The sequence below is a fragment of the Girardinichthys multiradiatus genome, chromosome 23, assembly GCF_021462225.1.
Source record: "Girardinichthys multiradiatus isolate DD_20200921_A chromosome 23, DD_fGirMul_XY1, whole genome shotgun sequence".
NCBI lineage: Eukaryota > Metazoa > Chordata > Actinopteri > Cyprinodontiformes > Goodeidae > Girardinichthys > Girardinichthys multiradiatus.
In genome coordinates, this window is record NC_061815.1 from 13,832,896 (window position 1) to 13,858,262 (window position 25,367).

The window sequence follows — 25,367 nt, forward strand, 5'->3', positions numbered from 1 at the left end:
GATCACTGTTTTCGTGCAGGTCAGCTGATAAACTCTGAGGACCCGTGACAGCCCTCTCTGCACAGCACATTTTACCTCATTGTATGTTTGCATGGGCTAATGGCAGGACCACAGCTGAACAAATGGTCTGTTTCAGCTTCAGCTTGAGGGAAAATCATTAACATTATTAATCACACGAAAACATGGGTTGTGTGGGTGCTCAAGACTTAGCAGACTTGTTTTTATCTTTAAATGATTAATCCAGCAGGGTAATAATTTTCCCGCTATCTGGTTCTCCACCCAGAGTGCAAACATAAACAGAAGAAAACATTTTCCACACTCCAGGTCAAAATTGTAGATGGTCCTTTAGTATAAGCTTGAAAGTTGTATAATAAATAAAAATTAAACCAATCTTAATATTTTTTTATGTTTACTCTTTGGTGCTGAGAAGTTTGCAGGGGAATTAAACCTCTTACAGCTGACGAATGAATAGCTCGGTGCTTGCAGAAGAAAGTCCTGTGGGCACGATAAAATCCACTGGAAACATTTGAGAAAGCAGTGAACTGATTTATAGTCCTGCCCAGAGGTTTTCAAGTGGTCATTATCAGCATGAATGTTAGAATATTTTCTGCATTTTAAAGCAGAATTTGGAAACTTATGTATACATGGTGGAAGCCAGTTTAAACATCACTTTGACATGAAAGGTTGCAAAGAAAGAAGAACCACGAATATATAAACCATCACAACCTAAGTTTGCTGCTGCCGACATGGACTAGGTCAAATGCCTTCTGTTAGGCATGGGGCCAACAACATTGTTTCTCTGCAAGTGTTACTTGTGCATTGTACAAAGTGGAGGTAGTAAAGAAGAAAGAGACCTACCTCCAAATTCTTCTCCTAGCTAATCTACAGCTAGATGGCTGATGTTTGGACAGAAGAGGGTCTTCCAACAGGACAGTTGTCCTAAATACACATCAAAACTGGTTTAGAAACTGATAAAGCAGCAGACATTAAGCTAGTGGAATAGCCCCAATCTAAATCCTGTTTAAGTTTGAGGGACTCAAAAGCCAGGTCCATACAAACCAGATTTATGTCAGATAGTGGTTGATAGCTGCAAAAAACGTACGGTTACGGTGCAACTTCATAAGAACCATTTAACCAAATGTTTGTGAGAAAATGTTTACAGGCGCATCTCAAAGACTTTGAATATTGTGAAAAAGTTCCATATTTAATATTTCAAGCCTTTATTTCCTGTAATTGTGTGTATTACCAGTTGCACATATTGAAAATCCAAGATTCATTGTCTCAGAAAATTAGAATATTAGATTAAATCAGTTTAAAAAGCATATTTTAATCATATAAAGTATGTTCTTGGTTGGGGGTCTTTTTGTATGAATTACTGCATCAGTGTGGCATGGCATGGTGTAACTGAAGTCCAGGTTGTTTGGATAGCAGCCTTCAGGTGATCTGCATTGTTGGGTCTGGTGTCTCTCGTCTTTTTCTTGAGAATAACCAATGACTTCTCTATGGGGTTCAGGTCAGGACACTTTGCTGGCCAATCAAACACCATGGTCATTGAACTGGCTTCTGGTACCTTTGGCAGTGTGGGCCAGTACCAATCCTGCTGGAAAATGAAACCAGCATGAAATGCTCTAAAATTTCCTGTCAGATGATTGCATTGATTGTGGACTTCATAAAACACATTGGATCAACACCAGCACAGTACATGGCACCCCAAATCATCACTGGCTGTAAAATGTTAAATGGCCTGCACTTGTAAAGTGCTTTATCAAGTCCCCAGAGACCTCAAAGGGCTTTGCACTACAATCAGTCATCCACCCATTCATACACACATTCACACACTGACAGTGGTGAGCTATAATGTAGCCACTGCTGCCCTGGAGGACACTGACAGATGTGGGTCTGCCATACAATTGGCGCCACCGGGTCCTCTGACCACCATCAGCAGGCAAGGTGGCTAAAGTGTCTTGCCCAAGGACATAACAACTAAGACGGATGGAGTGGGAATTCAAACCGGCAACCCACTGGTTACAAGACAAACCAATGACCCCGTCGCCCCACTATGGAGTGGAAACTTCACACTGGACTTCAAGCAACATGGATTCTGTGCCTTTTCACTCTTCCTCCAGATTCTGGGACCTTGATTTCAAAATGAAATGCAAACTCTTAAGTTTTATCTGAAAGAGTCCTTAAGACGACTGAGCAACAGTCCAGTTCTTTTTCTCCTTAGTCCAGGTAAGGTCCTGGTAGCCATATTAAAATTGGTGTTATGTAATATTCAAATTTTTGGGTTTTCATCATCTGTAAGCCATAATGATCAAAATTACAAGAAATAAATGCTTGGATTATTGCACTCTATGTGTAATGAATCTATATAATATACAAGTTTCACTTTCTGCAATGAGTGACAAAATATATTGAACGTTTTCATGATATTCTAGCTTTTTGAGTGTTCCTGTATACTCTACATTTCCTCTCTGTGTAGTTGGGGGTTACCCAGGAACTGCTGGTTTATACATTAACCGATGACTCTATGGTAAATTAAACCTAGGAGGGTGTGTGTGCGGTTTTATGCATAATAATTTGTCTGGTTTGTATTTCTCTTGGCTCGCTGTCACCAGCATGTCCTATAACAGCGGACATACAGGTGTTGGTCAATGAAACTGAAACACCTGGTTTTAGACCACAATAATTTATTAGTATGGTGTAGGGCTTCCTTTTGCAGCTAATACAGCATCAATTCATCTTGGGAATGACATATACAAGTCCTGCACAGTGGTCAGAGGGATTTTAAGCCATTCTTCTTGCAGGATAGTGGCCAGGTCACTACGTGATACTGGTGGAGGAAAACGTTTCCTGACTCGCTCCTCCAACAAACCCCAAAGTGGCTCAATAATACTTAGATCTGGTGACTGTGCAGGCCATGGGAGATGTTCAACTTCACTTTCATGTTCATCAAACCAATCTTTCACCAGTCTTGCTGTGTGTATTGGTGCATTGTCATCCTGATACATGGCACTGCCTTCAGGATACAATGTTTGAACCATTGGATGCACATGGTCCTCAAGAATGGTTCGGTAGTCCATCTAGCACAAATATTGGGCCAAGGGAATGCCATGATATGGCAGCTCAAACCATCACTGATCCACCCCCATGCTTCACTCTGGGCATGCAACAGTCTGGGTGGTACGCTTCTTTGGGGCTTCTCCACACCGTAACTCTCCTGGATGTGGGGAAAACAGTAAAGGTGGACTCATCAGAGAACAATACATGTTTCACATTGTCCACAGCCCAGGATTTGCGCTCCTTGCACCATTGAAACCGACATTTGACATTGGTATGAGCGACCAAAGGTTTGGCTATAGCAGCCCGGCCGTGTATATTGACCCTGTGGAGCTCCTGACAGAGTTCTGGTGGAAACAGAAGAGTTGAGGTGCACATTTAATTCTGCTGTGATTTGGGCAGCCGTAGTTTAATGTTTTTTGGATACAATCCGGGTTAGCACCCGAACATCCCTTTCAGACAGCTTCCTCTTGCGTCCACAGTTAATCCTGTTGGATGTGGTTCGTCCTTCTTGGTGGTATGCTGACATTACCCTGGATACCGTGGCTCTTGATACATCACAAAGACTTGCTGTCTTGGTCACAGATGCGCCAGCAAGAAGTGCACCAACAATTTGTCCTCTTTTGAACTCTGGTATGTCACCCATAATGTTGTGTGCATTTCAATATTTTGAGCAAAACTGTGCTCTTACCCTGCTAATTGAACCTTCACACTCTGCTCTTACTGGTGCAATGTGCAATCAATGAAGACTGGCTACCAGGCTGGTCCAATTTAGCCATGAAACCTCCCACACTAAAATGACAGGTGTTTCAGTTTCATTGTCCAACCCTTGTAGGTTCTGCAATTGGTACTGAAACTTTTTATAATAATTATCACCACAATTAAACACGCTCTTTTTCACATACCACCATACTGGCAGACATTTTAAAACAGCAGTAGGGCTTACACTTTGTCAATTTGTTGAGTTGTCATAAATTCAATGAAACCAAAACCATAAATTGGCACTGCATAATTCACTGAAGGATGAAACTTAACAACACATTATGTTTGAACCTATGAGTTCAAATTTCAAGGTTTTAAGTTAGAAAAGTTAACAGAAACATCTCCTGAAGTAAATATTCCAAGTGGAAGAGATTCTTGTGTTAGCCTCAAAATCCAAAATGGCACAGATGATCTTAAACTGAATTATCTGGACACTAGAACAGAGGGCATGTTTGGCAAAAATCAAATACGGCATTCATGGAAAATACCAGCTGTGAAGCATGGAAGTCATGTTTTTAGGGATCCTTTGCTGCAGGAGGACCTACTCAGCTCGCCACCTTAGAACCCACCATGAATTATATCATATACAGGTCCTTCTCAAAAAATTAGCATATTGTGATAAAGTTCATTATTTTCCATAATGTCATGATGAAAATTTAACATTCATATATTTTAGATTCATTGCACACTAACTGACATATTTCAGGTCTTTTATTGTCTTAATACGGATGATTTTGGCATACAGCTCATGAAAACCCAAAATTCCTATCTCACAAAATTAGCATATCATTAAGAGGGTCTCTAAACGAGCTATGAACCTAATCATCTGAATCAACGAGTTAACTCTAAACACCTGCAAAAGATTCCTGAGGTCTTTAAAACTCCCAGCCTGGTTCATCACTCAAAACCCCAATCATGGGTAAGACTGCCGACCTGACTGCTGTCCAGAAGGCCACTATTGACACCCTCAAGCAAGAGGGTAAGACACAGAAAGAAATTTCTGAACGAATAGGCTGTTCCCAGAGTGCTGTATCAAGGCACCTCAGTGGGAAGTCTGTGGGAAGGAAAAAGTGTGGCAGAAAACGCTGCACAACGAGAAGAGGTGACCGGACCCTGAGGAAGATTGTGGAGAAGGGCCGATTCCAGACCTTGGGGGACCTGCGGAAGCAGTGGACTGAGTCTGGAGTAGAAACATCCAGAGCCACCGTGCACAGGCGTGTGCAGGAAATGGGCTACAGGTGCCGCATTCCCCAGTCCTGGGCTACAGAGAAGCAGCACTGGACTGTTGCTCAGTGGTCCAAAGTACTTTTTTCGGATGAAAGCAAATTCTGCATGTCATTCGGAAATCAAGGTGCCAGAGTCTGGAGGAAGACTGGGGAGAAGGAAATGCCAAAATGCCAGAAGTCCAGTGTCAAGTACCCACAGTCAGTGATGGTCTGGGGTGCCGTGTCAGCTGCTGGTGTTGGTCCACTGTGTTTTATCAAGGGCAGGGTCAATGCAGCTAGCTATCAGGAGATTTTGGAGCACTTCATGCTTCCATCTGCTGAAAAGCTTTATGGAGATGAAGATTTCATTTTTCAGCACGACCTGGCACCTGCTCACAGTGCCAATACCACTGGTAAATGGTTTACTGACCATGGTATCACTGTGCTCAATTGGCCTGCCAACTCTCCTGACCTGAACCCCATAGAGAATCTGTGGGATATTGTGAAGAGAACGTTGAGAGACTCAAGACCCAACACTCTGGATGAGCTAAAGGCCGCTATCGAAGCATCCTGGGCCTCCATAAGACCTCAGCAGTGCCACAGGCTGATTGCCTCCATGCCACGCCGCATTGAAGCAGTCATTTCTGCAAAAGGATTCCAGACCAAGTATTGAGTGCATAACTGTACATGATTATTTGAAGGTTGACGTTTTTTTGTATTAAAAACACTTTTCTTTTATTGGTCGGATGAAATATGCTAATTTTGTGAGATAGGAATTTTGGGTTTTCATGAGCTGTATGCCAAAATCATCCGTATTAAGACAATAAAAGACCTGAAATATTTCAGTTAGTGTGCAATGAATCTAAAATATATGAATGTTAAATTTTCATCATTACATTATAGAAAATAATTAACTTTATCACAATATGCTAATTTTTTGAGAAGGACTTGTATCTGAGGGTATTCAAATAACATGGGAGATCAACTGTATAAAATATAAAGTAAATCTGCAACATGACGATGATCCAACACATACCATCAAGGACTGGCTGAGAATTAAGAAATTGAACGTTCTACCCAGAGTCAAACCCCAGATCTTGATCTCTATGACATGCTATGGGTTGACTTGAAATGGTCTGTACATGAAAGAAACACCTTAAAACATCTCAGAGCTAAAAGTGAGGAGAGGGTAAAATTTCCTCAGAGCGATGTCGGATTAGATGCCTACATAAAGTGGAGTTATTTCAGCCAAAGGGGGTAAGACTAGCTAGCTATTAGAGGGTAGGCTGCCCTAACTTTTCTTTTAGTAAGATTACACATTTTTTATTTTTTGCTTGATTAAAAGAAGGCACCTCAGGTGCTTGTAGGACAGACTTAGAACCATGGTTCTTCAATTTAATTTATAACTTAATAAAGCAATAAATCTAATCTACAACATTTTGGGTGAACAACAATTGAATCTCTTTTTCTGGTCACCTTCATAACCATCAAAATACTCAAACATTGATTCACGCCTTCATTTAAGATTAAAATCTCGTTCTTACTAAGATCAGTTATTTTCTCCTTCTTTAAGACATTCATTAGAGCCATCAGGGCTATTAAAAATGGATTTTCACAGGCTGAGACACATTTAGGATAAATGAATCTCTTGGGTGTTTTGTTAAGTCACAGGTGAAAATTTATGCAGTATGTTACAGCTACGTTGAGACATGCTAAACGTTTGTGGTACCCTCACTGGTAATTAACAAAATCCTCAACAGAGCACCAAATCTGATTTATCTGAGATATTCTCTGATGGTTTTGGTGGTGTTCTTTCTGAGTGTGTGTGTTTTGTGAGGGTGTATATTATGAGTCTAAGCACATGGATTATTTTGCTCAGCTGTGTTTCATACATCTAAACTAGAACAGTTTACAGTGATCTGTTATTATTATGGGACTGAGATGAACATATTGCAGAGCATATTTTGCCAGTTTGCTGCAGCATGCCACCCACCCACAAAATTGGCAACAGACAGCAAATCTTCCAATAAACAAGACATTTTTATCCAAAGACTAAAAAACAAAAATAAACAACAATGCATGAACAAGAAACACTATATTGTCTACTTTTACATGTAAATGAACTTTGATGACATCCTCTTCTGAACCTATAAGGTCCAATTTGTTCATGGACCCATCGTTGCCAGCAACAGCAACATTAACTATTCTGTAAACATCTTCCACGAGGTATAGGTGTGTGTTCATAGTTAGATGAGAAAACCAGAATTGAAGCCTCTGCTTTAATTCATCCCAAAGGTCTTCAAGAAGGTTGAGGGATGTGTGCCCTACATAACATGTTGCAAGCTACAAACAGGACTTTTAATGGCTTTCTTTCAAGAAAGGTGGTCTTCTTGCCACTGTTCTACAAATACAAAATTGGTGGAGTGCGCTACTAATATGTGTCCTGTGCACCGAGTCTGCTACCTGAGCTGCGGATCTCTGCAGCAGAGCAACATGTTTGTGGCTGAAAGAGCAAAGGGCACAGTGTGGGGTGGTTTGCATATTATGCATGACCACAAAATATTTTGCAGACATTGTATTTGAATCAGCTAAATCCGGTGGATTTCTGCTGCCAGGTAGAGACATATGATAATGTAGGGAGGAGACTCATTATAACACATATTAAAGAGTGAAAACGTTGGGCATGATGGGAGGTGGCTGCATCACTAAGGCTGGACGAACTGGTCCAATGTGTGTGTGTGTGTGTGTGTGTGTGTTCAGTCTGAACTCGTTGAACCCATCTCCTGCGCGCGCAGAAAAATGTGCCAGGCTTGCAGCATCCCGTGGACGTCATGGCAACGTGTCGGGAGGCAGCAGGGGGCGGCGCTGGCTCTCAGACCTGCGTCTGTGCGCGTGCGTGTGTTTATGTGTGAGAATGCGCGCGGCGAGCCACCTGATATGGTCCTGTCCGTAGTAGAGGCTCATAGAGGGTCGATCAGAGAGAGAGAGAGAGGGAAGGGGGAGCGGTGCGGCAGAGGCATCAGAACAGCCTGACGGGGATGTTGCGACTGAGCTCCCGGTGAGGCTGATCACACTCGGAGCTACGATGCAGTGACGGTCTACAAGAAGAAGACGCGCGCCGTGGGAGAAGGTGGGGCATCAGAGCAGCAAGCGATTGCGCACGGACGATGATCTGCTTGTTGTAGACCATGGCACCGTCAGGTCCGCGGAGCATCAAGCGGGGTTGTCAGAGAGTTCTCTACTGGATCCCGGTCCTGTTCATCGCTCTCATAGTGGCGTGGTCCTACTACGCCTATGTCTTGCAGCTTTGCATAGGTAAGAGCCAGCAGTCTGGGTATTATGAGGACAAGTGGTGTGTGTGTAAGTGCATGGGATACAGAAAGAGAAAGGCGACTATCTCTCGGTATTTGTAGGGTTTTGTCTCTTTTGTTATTGTAGAAAAAATCTGTTTTGTTTCTGTTTTTGCTCTAGAATGTTTGGTTTTTCTCTTTTAAGGCTGCAGAATTAAAAATGGCACAAAGCATAACTAAACTGCTTAGGGCATCCAAACCTTTTTGAAAACGTTTTATAAATAAAAATCGGAAAATTATGGCCTGCATTTTTTCCCAGCCCCCAGAGTCAATACTTTATGGTAAGACTTTTTGCTGTAGCTTCTACCAGTTTTTAACATCCATAGGGTCTTCAGTCTTCTTCACAAAATAGCTCAGGCTCATGCAGATTGAATGGGAAGCATCTGTGAACATCCATTTTCAAGCCTTGCCACAGGTTCTCAATTACATTTTGGTCTTGACTTTCACTGGATCATTCTAACACATGAATGCACTTCAATCTTTCCATTGTAGCATCTCTGATTGTGTCTTTAGAGTTGATGTCTTGCTTGAAAGTGAACCTGCACCCAGTCCATTGCAGCTTTTAACTGGTTGTCTTTTCCTCAGCTCTTATCAGCTTCTCTTTTCCTGCTATGAAAAAACATCCCCACAGCATGATTCCGCCACCACTTTGTTTAACTGTTTCACTTTTCGGTCCACACATGTGGGCCAAGAAGCACATTTCTGTCTTATCTCACAAGAGCACCTTCTTCCACGTGTTTGCTTCTTACATGGCTTCAGGCAAAATGCAAACTGGCTTTTTATTACTTTCTTTTAAAGATCCACAATATATCAAATCACAGTTGTCATTGCAATTTCAATGTATGTAATATAGCAGCCATTACGGACTGCCTTGATGCAATATTTCATAGAATGGTATATTTATTTGTTATATTTACATTTATATTATTCTTCCTTATACTGCGCAGCCCTGTGATCTTTCAAAAAGGATTTTCTTCTTGCCACCCTTCCATAAAGTCCAAATATGGACTTTATGGAAGTCCAAGAATGGAGTGCACAAGGAATAGTTGTCATGTCTGAAGTAAAGCTTCTCCACGGCATGGCATCACCACCAAGCAAAGTGTGGATGTTGTGTTCATAGAGCTTTGGTTGAAAGTCAGTTATGTCCATACAAGTTTGTTGTGGTAATGTGAAAAAAAGTGAATTGCTCAATGAGTATGAATACAGGAAAATGTATTATGGTCTCCCAACACGGATCAAATTATGAATTGTAATAATATTGATTTTACTTCCCAGTTGTAAACATTGATACAATTCACAACTATATCAACGGTTGTTTTAGATTTATAATAGATTAATGTGTGAACATGGATAATGGTTGAGTTACGGGGCTTCATATTAGCTGAAAGGCCCCCAAATCAAATTATGCCCAGGGCCCATTCCAGCCTTGGAGCGGGTCTGTGCAGGAGACTGGCTTCTTGTTCATGCAGTAAGTTGACAGTCGTATGCTAGTGTCTGTAATACAATTTTACATGCTATTGTTAAACAATGAACACTACACAGCTTGTTTTAAGCACATTTTCATGATCAGTGCAATATGACAGGATGTAAGAAATGGATTAGACCATCTGATTCTCTCACTGCCACTCCATCAGCACCAGCTTAAAGTCTTACAGTAAGAGCTTCAGGCTCATGTGCTTACCCAGATTCACCATCCAAATTTATATCCAGTAGCACAGACACAATCAGCATTATCTGCTGGCAAAAAGCCAGACTCTAATGGCTTTTCTGCAAGGGCTGAACGTGGGACGGCCTGGTCACACACACTGGGCTTCCTGAGTTTAGTGGTGAGCACTGGGTTGACCTGGATACTAAAGGTTTTCTAGGATGTCTCACTTGCGCTCTATCTGGCAGCGAGTCAGAACACTCGAAAGGAAAGTCTCTTTCAAAAAAGGGAGGATGAAATGGAGACAGTCTAATGAGAGAGAAGAGGAAAACACAGGAGGAGAGAAGTTGATGTTCTGACAGCTTGCTCCCCAAACTTTAATTTTCTTCATATGTAGCGTGTTTATGGTCATCTAGCAGCAGGAATCAGTGGGTGATATTACAGGAAAGGCAAGCCAGCATCTGTTTTAGAATCAGCCCTTTATTACAGATCAGTGTGTGCTGCATGGGCAAGACAAAATCCAAATAAATCCTCAACCAGCAGGCCTTTTTTAAACTCTGTTGCTTTGCATGCCTTAACACAAGACCAACATTGTGATGCATTCAGGTCACAGATGAAAACAACAAGCAGCAGGATGGCAGCTGCTCAAGCCCCCAGCCTGCGCTCTAGACAGGACACAGAGTCAGTTGTGTGAAAGTATCATCAGCTGATGCCCTCGGATCCACTTAATCCCATTGTCTGGTTTGCATAATTCGCCTCAAGAAATCTGCGGTTGACCCATTTTCTGTCATAGCACCCCACAGCAGCAGCAGCATCAGCCTTTGAACCGAGCACCCAGATCAGGTGGAGTTTGGTTGTTGGAAATACCCTGAATGCAGGCAGAGGAAATAAATAGATGTGCATTGCTTTTGCAGACACATCAATATAACATCCTTGTACTTGTCCTTAATCTTACTCACACACCTGGTCAGACTCTGGGGCTTTAAAGCTGGCAAAGCAGCATGCACACATTTCTTGTCTGCCTACATTGATTCAGCTCCTTGGCTCACCTTTTTCTTTAATTTCCACGTACGTTTGTTGCTGAAGACAGCTGATGTGTTCAGTTAATTATTAGCAGCTTAGATGCTGGAACAAGTGTGGAAACTGTGTCAACCATTCCTCCTACAGGTCTCCACCTCTCCCATGTTGGAATGAAGTCTTTAACATGTGTCTGTACAGGTTTTCTAAGGGAATGTTATTACAGCTTGTAATGTAACGCCTTTTTCTGAATGCACAGGAGTGACTCAGTGAGTCAAACTGACCAGCATGTTGCATACTGATTTTGTGTCTAACGTACTCAGGAACGAAGAGTCTACCAGCTCAGCATTTATTCGTTTCTACCGCTCTGAAGTCAAACATTTGGCATTTACTCCAGAAGCTTTGCTCTCGCACACACCATATTTCCTGACTGACTGTGTCTTTTAATGGTTTGTTTTCCAGAATCCATTGAGGACACAGGAGAAAAGGGTAAGGGATTTGAAGGCATCTCTGTATGGTGTCCATCGTTTAGCCATGATAAAGCTTTAGATATGACGATGCCTTGTGAAAGTATGAAACTTTTTCACATTTTGTCACATTACAAACCAAAAGCAATGCAGGTTTAAATTACCTTTATTCAATGTAGCAGACAGGAAATGAACAGAAAGAGAATGAGGACATGCAGCAAAAGTCTTAAGGTCAGGAATCAAACTCTAGATGGTAGGTCAACGACTGATAGCCTCCTTTTACTGTCTGTCACCTGCTCTACCTCTATACCATGTGCCACCCCAAGAGAGGACTAATATTGGTCACATACTCTACAACAAAACTGAGCTTTTTGGCTTATACATGCAAAACCCACATGTAGTGGGAAACACTGCAAATTACACAGCTTTTACTAGATGATAGATGGCAGCATGGATGGAGCTAAATGCAGGGCAATCCTGGAAGAAAGCCTGCTAGGGGTTTCAAAAGACTTGAGACTGTGGTGGAGATACAACTTCCAGCAGGACTAGAACGCTAAGCATGCAGCCACAGCTACACAGCAGTAGCTTACTTCAAAGTATAATCATGTGTTAGAATGGCTCAGTCAAAGTCAAGATCACCTGGAGGAGGAGACGAAGTGTGGGGGTGCAGGAAATGGGCTTTTCCCGAGCCAACTTATTACCCCATACATGGAACCTGACACACAGAGCAGTGGATAGAGATGAAGAATGAGACTAGGAACAAGGAAAATGGATGAGGGTAATGGGATGAAGAGGAGGAAGAGAAATGAGGTGAGGTCTGTTTGAGGGTAAGGGAAGGTGGGGTTGATAGAACATGACAGACTGTGAAGGATGGTTGAACTGGGTAGACTGCTGGGTAATTAGGGTGGTTGAGGCAGGGCCCTGCTGCTGAACCTAAGTTAACATATTAACTTCATTTGCCTTATGCTTCAGAATTATGCACTACTTTGTGTTAGTCGATCACATAAATCTCTAACTGAAGTTTGTGGCTGTAACGTCACAAAATGAGAAAATGTTCTGGGCGTATAAAAACTGCATGTGTATGCTGGCAGCATTAAGAGGCTAGCATCCATATTTGGAGGCACACCTGTGTTTTAGGACAGCGCAGTTCATTACTACACTCTAATTGGCCTGTACAAGAGGCTGCATTTATATAAATCTTATTTACCAAAACTGTTGCCAAATCAGTTAAAAAAACAACTGAATGCTTTTTTAAAGCTATTATTAACTGAAGTTATTCTTACTTTAATGCTGGGTTTAAAACAGGTTCTCTAGTTATTACGAGTCTGTTTCATAAAGTGTAGTTTTTTCTTCATTTCAACACTTGGACCTACAGTAAATATCCACCATAAATAATAATTATTGCATGCTAATGATTTGGTTTTCCCTATGAAAACAGAAGGTGTGGAAACAAATCCCACTAAGACTATAAAGATTCAGTGCAGCTGCACCCAGCCAGCATGTAGTCGAACACACGCAGACATAATCTAACGCTGTTGTCCGTGTTGATGTGCTTGCAGTCGTCTACCTGCTGGTGTACCATGTCATTTTCATCATGTTCGTGTGGGCGTACTGGCAGACCATCTTCACCAAGCCCATGAACCCCCTGAAGGAGGTGAGTACATCCAGGATGATGAAACGGCGTGGGAAGCTAAGATGCGGGTTACAACCCCTCATCCCCCCAAGTGATTAAACGCTGCATTTAGACTAATAATACTTTCTGGTAGGAGTGCCTGAAGCCGCACTTTAATGGCTGTGATCCTGACCGCAGCACTTCAGCTCTGCAGAGGGAACGCATGAATGCATCTCAGCGAGGATACCTCACATCAGCTTATATATGAGATTCTTCTTTATGAGATGTAATCGATGGATCACTGGAGGTTCTGCTGATCGTAATAAATTCTGTCTGCGCTGTGCTGCCTGTTATTGTCTCAGTTATTTGTTTCCACTGTTCAATCAAATATTTTCTCAGCAGCCGGGAGCAATATCGTGGCTCTGTGCTGTGCTTCACTCCTATTTTCCTGCAGAAGCACAAGCAGCCAAGACAAATGAAGGAAGCAGACACCCTTCACTGCCTCCCAGTTTACATCATCAGGGACTCCTGAATTACTGACTCTTAAACAGCACTTAGCTTATCAAGCAGAATAACTGAATCAGTTTTGACAATTGCAAATATGTGATGAACACTGCCGATGAGCTCCTGATAAATCTGAGCGTGTGTTTCTTTTTTCCTCTGCCCTACATAGTTTCAGCTGTCCCACTCTGACAAGGAGCTGCTGGAGCGTGAAGATCGCGGAGAGTCCCAGCAGGAAATCCTGAGGAGAATAGCCAAGAATCTGCCCATCTACACCCGCACCAACTCTGGAGGTACGACACACTCTGAGTGCTGCCAATACAATGCAGCTGGAACAGTCTGGACCAGTTCGGTCTTGTTAGGCTGTGGTCAAGAGTCAGGAGAAGCTGCTGCTGCTTATTACTGAGTGATTGAACTGACTTTGTCTCCTCAGCAATTCGTTTCTGTGACCGCTGCCAGCTGCTGAAGCCTGATCGATGTCACCATTGCTCAGTCTGTGATAAGTACGTCTCTCAGCTCTTGCACCTCCACATCACAGATCATATAATAATATAACATGCTGACAGGAGGAGTCCGATTTAATTACACTGATGTCGAATCATGCTGTGTTGCAGATGCATCCTGAAGATGGATCACCACTGCCCCTGGTATGTACTGTCGCCCTGATGTATATCTAAACACCTATTTATTGAACAAGCGTGTGCTTCACTTCCCATTGGCATTCAGAATAACAAGATGCAGTGCCTTGCAAACGTCATACCCTTTGACCTTTTATCACAGTTTGCTACATTACAATCACAAACGTAAGCATATCTTGTTAGGATTTATGTGAAAGACCAACCCAAAGAAAAGGATGCATTGTTGTAGACTTTTGCGTTAAACCTCCTGTACTCTGATACCCAAAATAAAAAGTGCAACTTCTTTCAGAAGTCACCAATTAAAAAACCGGGGTCCAGTAATTTTATCTCAGTATAAATCCAGCTGTTTTGTGAAGGTCTCGGAGTTTTGTTAGAGAACATTAGTAAACAAACAGCATCATGAAAATCAAGGAACACAGCAGACTGACCAGGGAGAAAGTTGTGGAGATGGTAGAGCAGCCCATAAATCTCACATTTATATAGGAGAGTAGCAAGAAGAAGACCACAAGAAGCCCATTGTGCAGTCTGCCATAAGTATAAAAAACATGTGGAAGAAGGTGCTGTCAGATGAGAATCTCTTGGCCTACATACAAAACAAAAACACTAAAACTGCACAACACATCACACACCGAACACCCTGAGCTAAATACATGGCAACCCTGGAAGAAAGAGCAAAGACTTTGTCTGCAGAGGGAAAAGAAAGAAATCTGAGCTGAGTCATGTAACCTGTGATGAACATGATCTGCTGTCTGCTAAGTTTCCACCAAACGATTTGTTCAGATCAGGCAGGTGAACACCTAAAATACTGAAACATATGCTGACTAGAAATCGGGGGTAATCCTTCAGCATAAACCTGTCCTAATGATATTTCTTATTATCACCATCCTGCATGTTGTTCTATCTGCAGGGTAAACAACTGTGTGGGATTCTCCAACTACAAGTTCTTCATGCTGTTCCTGGCATACTCTCTACTTTACTGCCTTTTTATAACCGCAACCGATCTCCAGTACTTTATCAAGTTCTGGACTGTAAGTAAAGATAAATTGGCACATTCTCAGTTATTATTGATACATTTTTCCATCCTTGAAGACCTGTAAAACATAAAATCAGACTGCTGAATATATTGCTTTCTAAATGTGATGTTTGGTCTTTTAACAAGGCTGGAGGTAGAGCACATTTCCGTCTGAAAGAGTACCTGGTACGAAGCACACAGTTAGTTAGTGATGTACTAAATTAGAAACTAGAAAAAGCGGCATGCAAAAGTTTGAGGCCCCTGAAATATTCAATTGCTTGTGCAACATTTTTGAAGCTTTCCGTCGTCTCCAGCTTGTTTAAACTGTGGCTTGTTGTTGTGCTGCAGCCAGTGACATTGAGAACATCTTTCCTGTAGAGGAAGAAGGGGGTTTCACTGAATACCTGCAGAGTTTGGAAGGGATCATCGCACCATCTGGAAAATAGATGAAGATGCCTGATTTAGCTGACAGTAAAGGGCAGGACGGCCTGTCTTTTGCTTCAAACCACTTTCCATTTTACTTCTCTAATAAATAAATAACAGTAATAATGATAAAGATGAATATGGGATAACTAATCTTTAAATATTAAAGACACAATCAAAGTTAGTCACATTTTGACAGTGACAGAGGTCTTTCTCAGGGGTACCAAGCTTTTGCATGTCTCTGTGTTAAGGACTTTATGGAAGCCCAGTTTCAACACTTTGATTTAAAGGAAGAAAAAAACCAAACTATAACTCTGTTGTCATGTATACTATATAATAACTATGAGATTGGATCTCACAATTAGTAGTTACTATATCATTTTTTTAAATTAAATATTGTCAAGCTCTCAGATAAAAAGTTGTAATCATAAAATCATGTTTTAGTCTAATAGGACAATATATCATAATTAATCTGTCTGAAAACTATTAGGTTTTTATTATCAATATACTAAAAAGTAAAAATAAGAAGACTTTATCATATATAGTATCTCAGAATATTTGTACATGATTAAATACAAAGTCATAGATATTAAAATGACCAATTAATATCTCATAATAATTAAATACTGCTTCATTGTTGTCTCTTTTTTTGTCATGACTACAAAATACTTGGTGATAACTATGACTTAGTTTGCAGCAATGTAATTAAAGTTCCCATCAGAAGTTTACATACATTCCTCTTGGGACCTTTAGTATGCATTTAATCTGTTCTTTGTCTATAAGTTTGAATTTATTGTGGATTCTCTGTAATGCACACAGGGTCAAAATTATAGGTACAGGCCCAAATGTCAATGTCCATCCTGGGAAAAAACATGTCTCTTAGAAAGTTGCCACCCAAACTTACATTTTGCATTCTTCTACAAGCTTCTGGCATAATTCTCTCTGGATGTTTAACCTGCATATACCTTCATGTAAGCGAAGTTATTAGCACTGTTGCTTTGCAGCAAGAGGGTTTGAATCCAGGCCAGGCCTTCCCTGGATACTCAAGGTTCCTGCACACAGTCCAAAACCATAAATGTTTGGTTAACTGGTCTTACTAAATTGCCCTTAGGTATGTAGAGGGTTCTTTGTGATAGACTGCTGATCTGTCAAGGGTGTCCCATGCTTTTTGGTCAATGACCAGTGGAGATAGGCATCAACCCATCTGCAACCTTGCAGGGATGAGGAGGTATAGAAAAATTATGGATAGATGGATATTTGGTCTCCTTGTTTGACTTGGGAATACAATTGCAAAAGCTTCAAGGCTAATCCAAACAGGATTTTCTCCTGTTAGAACTATAAATTCTATGCAGGATTCAACCATTTGACACAAACGTTCACCCTCAGAAGAAAGGAAAATGGTTAGAATAAAAAAGTTAAAAAAAACAACCTCGGCACCTTCAAGGCTTAGGCCTCCAATGAGCTCTAAATGTCTCAAATACCAGTGACTGTCCACAGGGAAACCAATTTCCCATTCCCATGGACTAAGATGGTGTCAATACAGAAAGAAGCACCTGCTACCGAGTAAACACTTTCTATCACAACTGAAATTTGTAGCTGTACCACTTTGAACAGTTTTATGATCAAAGAAGACAAAAATTGAACTGTTTGGCAACAAAGACAAGATGTCTGTTTACAGAAGTTAAGATGAGGCTTTCAAACCTAAGAACACTGTACCAACTATCAAGCATGGCAGTGATAGCATCATGCTTTGGGCTTGTTTCATGCAAGCATTGCTGGTGCATTACACAAAGTGGGTAAAATAACGAAAAAGAAGGATTACTTCCAAATTCTTAACCTCAAATCAACACCTAGATGGCTGGAATTTGGCCACAACTGTGTGTCCAACATGACAGTGATCCCAAACACACCAGAGACAGGTCTGTAGCAGGAAACCAACCCAGTTAAAATACCTCTACCATTACAAAAAAGAAAGGTCAAATATCCAGTCAGAATTTGACCAAAACTTTGCTGATGGCAACAAAACAAATGTGGCTGAAGTGTAGTTTGCTAGGAGACATTTAGCCAAATATATTTGGTTGGTTTATGTATATATTTGACCCTGTGTGGATTCAAGAAAGTGCAGAAGAAAATTCAAGCTTGTGCTTTTGAATTTAATTGACGTTACATGTTCTATATCCCTCTTACGATTAAAAAGTATTGTTTGAATACACGATTAAAAGCCCAACACTCATTCCCTGGCTGATTGTCTATAAAATCCTCAGTGGGAACTCTTTGCCCCGTATTTCGTTATTATGACATAGCATATAATCAGTTCGAAAGATATCGTTAATAATGGCACTTTTAATTAAGGTTTAAGTATTCATATTTAAAAGATACTATCTCCTAATTACAGTTTTTTCCATCTCAGTTGTGGAGCTGGGCTTTCAGAGGCACTCTGTAGGACATTCAAACAGTAATTTCCTGAAATCCAGCCAGTACTCTTCTCCTTCAAACAGTTGCCCCTCAGAACCAGTGTATTTGTGGTAATGCGCTGCCTTTTTTCTCCCCAGAAAGGCCTCCCGGACACTCAGGCAAAGTTCCACATCCTGTTCCTCTTCTTCTCAGCCTCCATGTTCTCCATCAGCCTGGCTTCCCTTTTCATTTATCACTGCTGGCTCGTCTGCAAGAACAGATCCACCCTGGGTGCGTGTTGTTTTCAGCACCTGCCTGTGTGTGGGTGTGTGCGTGTGTTTTTCAAACACCTGCGAGCTCTGGTTACATCCATCCTGCTCGCTGCACCAAAGATGGAGTGTTTCACTGTGCTTTTTTCCAACCATCAGTCACCGTCCTCATCGTTGTACAGATTTGATGTGCTGCTCGGGGGGGCGTTATCAGCCCAATAGTTTCTCATTAGGAGTGCACAGTGGCGCACGTTGTCTCTGTGCTTCGAGGAGAATGGATAATCCAGAGGAGTATGTTACAGCGTAATGCAAAGACACAAGGCTCAGAGCAGTAAGCAGCTTAGACACAGACACTGATATGCCGTTCAGAAAGACAAGTCACACCTGGTGAAACGGTTTGAGAGCTGCACAGCAAAACCACTTTGATTCACAGGAATTTAATTGAGGCTGCAGTGGAACAGGGATGGTTTCTGCTGATTTGTGCCTGAATGAGATGTGTTTTCAATCTAAAGCACCAATTTTATAAAGTCTGAGCAGGCAGTGATGTGTTTGTTCATTTTTCTTCTCTGTCTGTTGCTTCAGAGGCAGTGCGTGCTCCGGTGTTTCGGCACGGCACAGACAAGAACGGTTTCAGTCTCGGCTTTACCAAGAACTTCCTTCAGGTCTTTGGGGATGAGGCCAAATACTGGCCTGTTCCCATTTTCTCCAGGTGAGATAATCCGGTAGAGCCAGTCAAAGGTAAAAGGTTTAAAAGTGCTTGATTAGACGTTTGTTAAAATACACACACTGACTTTCTGCAAGGATTTTGCATGTTCTCCCTGTGCACCCTCGGCTTCTCTCGGGGTACTTTCAGGGTACATGAGTGTTAAGTTAACTGGTTACCCCAAGACTTCTTTAGATCTGAGTGCATCATTTTCCTTTCCACTTCACAATTACACACCACTTTGTGTTTGTCTATCACATAAAATCCCAATAAAATGCATCAAAGTTTGTGACTGCAAAATGACAAAACATCAAAAAGTTCATGGGGCATGAATACTTTGCCAAGGCCCTGAATGTTCATGATTCTATTTGCAACAAGCTGACACAGCTAGATTAAGCACCTGAAGGCTCAAGCGATTGCATCACAGGTAAAGCAATAGTGTCATCAGGCAGTTGCTGAAGCATCAACAATCAGTCAAAACCGGCAGTGAAGGTCAGCAGAAACCGAGGATGTTTCCTGGATGCACTGAACAACAGTGCCAGCTATGATGGCGTTTGATAGATGTCTCATTGCAGATTTTCATAAGGTTGGTTGGTCGAATTGTGGAATTGCATACATGTGAGGTGGTGTAATGCCATATGCCCCTATGTTGCCACCAAAGGGTGCATGAGGACACTCATTCACTTTATGAGGGTTCCAGTTCCTTTCCAGTTCCAGACCACACCAGGGGAAGATCATTGTATAACCTCTCAATAACACAACCACCCACTCCGTACAGTACAGCATGTGTCAGTGAACTGCCTGCTTGATTTTGAGGTCCTCCTGTGGACCCCAAACCTTCCCCATTCAAACATGCTTTAGATCACATCAGACATGAACTCCAAATCAATGCAAATCTTGTGGGCCGGTTACAGGAACCGATTCGCCACAAGAGAGATGCAGCAACCACATGACACAGAATCCCAGTTGGTTTTCCAAGTCCACAACCTTCTCACACAACGTGGGAGTGCGCTGTTTATTCTGATCTGATTTCTCTCATGCAGTCACATGACCTGTCGGAATGGACAGTTTTGTTTTATTTCCACCCTCTGTCTGGCTGCTGAACTGTTTTACTCCAGATCAAGATCAGTATGAGAAACAGCACATCACATGCATTGGTGCAGTGAGATCAAAGTTTTCCTCCACTGTGCACTGCTGGTGTGATCTTGAACATCCTACAGAGTGATCTCATAAGACAAGCTTGTGTTTGATGAGCAGATGGGAGATTTTGTGTTCAGATGGAGCAGCTTATGCTGTCAGTCAGTAAAGAGTCGCTGTTTAGACATAGCAAGCTGCCAGATGAGATGTGTCAGGGCCATTTTTTGTTCTTCACCCATCACCCCTTTTCTCCTTATAATCCTTATTACTGTGTAAAAATAAACAGATGTAGACGTTTAACTTTATTACACAAAATATAAGTCTATTGTCCTGCAAAAGTATTCATACATGGGAATTTATGCAATAGACCAAAGCAGTGCATAATTCTGAAGTGGTAGTAGAATAAAACATGGTTTTCAAAATGTTCCACAAAATAGAATTTGGAGAGTTGTGTGCATTTGTATTCAGCCCCTATTACTCTGATACTCTTAAATAAATCATCTGCTGCCAACTCTCATCAGCACCCACCAAGCTGAGTGTGATATGATCTCAGTATAAACGTTTGGCAAATAGACAAGTGCTGTTAAGCCATCAGAGGTCCTGGTTGCCTTTTGACACAACCCATTTAGCGGACACAGCAAACATGTTGCAGAAGGTGCTCTGTTCAAATGAGACCAACTTAAACTTTTTGACATACATGCAAAGCAGTGTGTGTGACAGAAAACAAACATTGCAGTCACACTGTCATCACAGTGAAACATGGTGGTGGCAGCATCATGCTACGGTCAGAGTTGAGGAGACGATAGATGGAAACCAGGGAAATGTTGAAAAAAACAAAAAACAACATGGGAATCTGTGTTTGTATTTGAATTTGCACACCACACTTTTAGATTTTTATTTGTAAAAAAGTTTGAGACACATATATCATTTTGCTTACACTGAAAGATTATAAGCCACTTTGTGTTCTGTAACATGAAGTCCCCAAAACCTACAATTAAATTTATGGTTGGAACTTGACATATCAGAAAAAGGGAGTGTGAATACTTTTGCAAGGCACTGTAGAGAGTGTATTAGACTGTATTCAGTCTCTTTTTGTCAGATATCTGTAAAAAGAACTAACAATCTTTAAAAGTTGATGGTAATCCCCTTATTTCTATACAGTTATTAAAAACCTCAAAAAGGTTTCAAAACACCTTTTTATTCCTATTAACACAATTTTAATAATAGCTAAAAAGGCCATTCAAAATGAATGCTAATCAGGTTTGAACTGAGCCTGCATGCTTCTTAAAAGGTAACAATGTAGACATTTTATAACATAATCTAACTCAGCCTGCCAAATTATTCACAAACAAATGGAGTCAGTCTTCAGTTTGGAGATAGCTGAGCCCTGCCACTCACTTTCTAACAGAGTGGTTCAAAAGACAAAAGGTCCCAGCGGAGCCCTGTGGCTTCATCAGCAGCTCTGCAACCTGACTAATTCCTGCTGACAGAATGAAAAACACAGTGATTATATCATTCACATTCCTTTTGGGTGTGAGATGTATGATTTAAAAGTGTCAGGTACGTACATTGGACAGCTGAAGTGAATATAATTTCGCAAATGAAATATTCATCTCTGTTATATCTGGTGGGGTTTGCTGCTTTTGGTCAATAATGCTACCTAATCTCAGAGGTTATTTTTTTCCGGCTTGATGACTCATCCTAAACTCTTTGCTGGTGTACTTTAGCTCCTTCTGGTATTGTCAACATGGTTTTGACCAAAAAAGCTGCATGGACTGGCTTTGACACAGCCTGCTTTCTTTCCAACTCTTACATTTGTGCAACCATTGAAACATCCATTGAAACAATAGTGGGTGATAAGAAATGATCATGCAAAAATTGATATGGCAATAGATTGTATTAATGCTAAATATATTTTATTCATATTTAGATTTTTTTCACCATTTTCCTTAGGTTTTTTAAAATGTTATCCTAATATTCTGGCCATTTTTATTTTCTGGTTCTCTATATATTTTTGCTTTATTATGCAAAAAAGATAAACAGTGTCTATGTGTTGGGTGGGGTTGAAAATACAAATAAAACAAGGGTTAAAAAAGCACATTTGCATTTTTCACATATTATATTGGCAGCTCTTGCTCTTGTGTTGGCTGTACAGTTTAGGTGATGGGTGCTCATTCCCAACCTGCCTGGTGAATCTGGACCCTGAGCAGCCCTCATCGCCCTCTGGATCCAGCTCTGCCAGCAAGAGGTGACTATTCTATTCACATTCATTTAAAATGTAAGCGCAAAATATTGCTGTAAAATTGGCTTTAAGTTTTATCTCAGCATATAGAATCAGTTCATCATAAATATGGTTTTATTCGTTTATATCTCTGGTTCTGCTTGTGTTTTTGCAGTGCAGGAGAGGGCCGCCAGTTCCCCTCCAAGCCGCTCAGAGAGAGTCAGAGTCGACTGCTCACCAGCAACCCCTCCTGGTCAGAGAATGAAGGTGCAGGAGACAAGGATAAGAAAGGCAAGATCATGATACGCTGTTTTCCCATTGTCCTATAGTGCTTTACAAAAGTATTATTCACAACCCTTAAACATTTCCACATTTTGTGACGCTACAACCAAAGGTTTCAATATTTTTCATTGCGATTGTACATTTTGAAACAACACAAAATGATGCATAAATGTAGGTTGGAAGAAAAAGTCAATTTGGTTTAAATTTTTTTGCTAATATTTTACTAAGGAAATACTTTGTAGAGCTGGTTTTCAGTTACAGGACTTTTTGCGTATGTTTCTACCATTTCCGCCCTAGTCTCAAGACTTTTGCAGCCTCTAACCGGTTTACTTCCTGGATTCGTCAATTAAGCTCATCCATCAACTCTGTCTAGCTTCCCTGTCCCTGCTGATGCAGCCTGATGCTGCCACCACCGTACGTCACTGTGGGGATGGTGTAATCAGGGTGATATAGAGTGTTAGTTTTCCAGCACACATAGCATTTTTGATGTTGACCAAAAAGTTCAGTTTTAGTCTCATGACAAGAGGACCTTTTTTCTGAGCTGTCCACAGGTCTTTTGGTTGCTCCTCTGACTTTAACATGACAAAATGTTAAAACGTTTAAGGGGAATAAATACTTCCACAAGGAACTTGTTATGCCTGTTGTTTTCATTGCATATTATTTTACCTCTTTGAAGTGTTTAACATCTTATATGTGTTTTCAGGTGCCAGTAACCCAGTGATGACCATTGAGAATGAGGCGTAACGATGATTACAGCTGACTGTTTCAGACCAGAAATGTAGGCTAAGCATCATGCAAAAACTGTCCTTGAATTGACCAGAACTGACACCTCACTATCTTCACTATCTGTATAACTGCCTTCATCCTCCAGGTCTACGCTGCCCTCCTCCGTGTTTGTGCCTATCAGAACATGGCATAATGGTGGTGACATCCTTGTCGTTTGCCATCATGCAACCTGCGAGTTTAACATGGCTCGACCGACAAGCAGTCCACAGAAACCATGAGTTTCCTCATGAGTTATCATGGAACATGCTGTTGCTGTCTGAAAGTCAAGTGGACAGGAAAATGGAAATTGCATTCCAGTCATCTGCTTTTCTTTGAATGTAAATAAGCACAGAGCTGAAGTCAGAGAGGATTGCGTTTTTGTTTTCTAACTAACAGCTGCTTTTTCTGTTGCAGCACATTCAGAACTACCTGCTGGCTTCTTTCATTATTCGGCTCAGAAAGAAAATGCCAAACATTTGCTCAGCATAGACAAGCAGAGATATCAATGCACTTTCTCTGACATTCCTTTCTCTTGTGAAATGTTGTTTGTTTTTAAGTTTTCACACGCATCATGGTGAGTATTGTGAAAGTTAAAGAATTGCATGCCCTCATCTCAGGATGTCAATGCAAACACGTGTTGTAATGACAAAAAAAAAAAAAGAATACAAAATGGTAGTAATTAGTATTTACATTAAAAAGGGCTCTTCTGACTCTGAGCAGCATGAGTGAAAATGTTACCGTCCCTGAAACACCTGCTGGTGCTCTGTGCTGTGACAGTGTCGCTTGGTAGCCTGGAGTCCACGTCAAACTGCTGCTCAGAAGCTTCATGACTGTTTCTCCTGAAGGGTTCTGCAACAAGCGAGATCCTTCCGCCATCTGACAGCAAAAACTGTTCAGTGTTTTGGTTTGTTTTTCCTAATAGTGGGGCTGAATTACAGAAGAAAAAACTGTCTTGTATTGTCACTTTCGGATTGAAATGACTAAATTACTAGACTGTACTGTACAGTACTTTCAAAAATGTACAATTTTAAAAGCTTCATTGTGACATATATTTTTCTATCTTTCTGTCTGTAAGACAATGTGGATGTGAGAGGCAAGCAATGTACAGTTGAGATGCCTTATATGAATAAAATGAGCTCATCCTCCGTCTCAGCTTTTCCTCCTCACTAAAAGAACAGCTGTTCTCAAAAAATTTAAAAGTTATAGAAAAGTCATAGAAAAGTTATTTTATTGTGGTAATTCAATTCAGAAAGTGAAACTTCTACAGTTTTGATGAAACTACAAATGTGGGCCTACTGAAAAGAACGTCCATGTTCTGTACAGTAAATAGACTGAATACCTGGTCTGGGGTCCGTTTGCACTTTAGTAACATTTTATCCTCATTTTATTTCTTTAGCTGTTCATAACTTTTTTGTATTTTTTAAATTTAGTCTTTCTGTAATGCACTTTATCATTATCAATTAAATTGTATCTTTATCTCTAGTGCAGGGGGTCTGCAGCCTGCGGTTCCGAGGCTGCATGAGGCTTTTTGTGTTAAAATGTAAAGGTAATAAATAAATGCTAGTGTTAGCAGCTTTTCCTAAGTGTTTTCATGCAATTTATGCATAGCATCTCCACAAAGGATGAGAATAGTGGTGTAAGGATTTGTTTTTATAAAATGTTTCTGTCTTTTAGTTTCAAATTACATACTTTTAGAGAACTTTTTCCATAAAAATTCAACTTTTCATTAGGAAAATGAATTCATTTGCTTTATATAAAGGTGATTGATGATTTCCTTTATTATAAAACCTAAAAACAATAAAATTGTTCTTTTATTTTAAATCAAAACAAATTTCCTTCAGTAGATGTTGTAAAAATTAGCTAATTTGATCCATGTAGTTTTTGCAGCTTTAAATGAATTCTGT

General features: G+C 40.8%; 1 protein-coding gene across 3 annotated transcripts; it reads left to right on the forward strand.

Moving 5' to 3' along the window:
- Window positions 1-7,913: 7,913 nt before the first annotated feature.
- On the forward strand, window positions 7,914-24,608 carry zdhhc2 (zinc finger DHHC-type palmitoyltransferase 2). 3 transcript variants are annotated; one of them, XM_047353656.1, is made up of 14 exons: window positions 7,917-8,342; window positions 11,502-11,528; window positions 13,066-13,160; window positions 13,792-13,912; window positions 14,053-14,122; window positions 14,234-14,266; window positions 15,165-15,285; window positions 15,417-15,455; window positions 18,245-18,377; window positions 18,938-19,064; window positions 22,351-22,443; window positions 22,592-22,707; window positions 23,402-23,476; window positions 23,570-24,608. In XM_047353656.1, the coding sequence occupies exons 1-13, from the start codon at window positions 8,216-8,218 to the stop codon at window positions 23,440-23,442; spliced, it is 1,143 nt and encodes a 380-aa protein (XP_047209612.1). In that variant the 5' UTR covers window positions 7,917-8,215; the 3' UTR covers window positions 23,443-23,476; window positions 23,570-24,608. The 3 variants fall into 3 exon arrangements, with proteins under 3 accessions (XP_047209613.1, XP_047209612.1, XP_047209614.1); XM_047353657.1 differs by lacking the exon at window positions 11,502-11,528 and having other exon boundaries at window positions 7,914-8,342; XM_047353658.1 differs by lacking the exon at window positions 15,417-15,455 and having other exon boundaries at window positions 7,921-8,342.
- The last annotated feature ends 759 nt before the right edge of the window (window positions 24,609-25,367 follow it).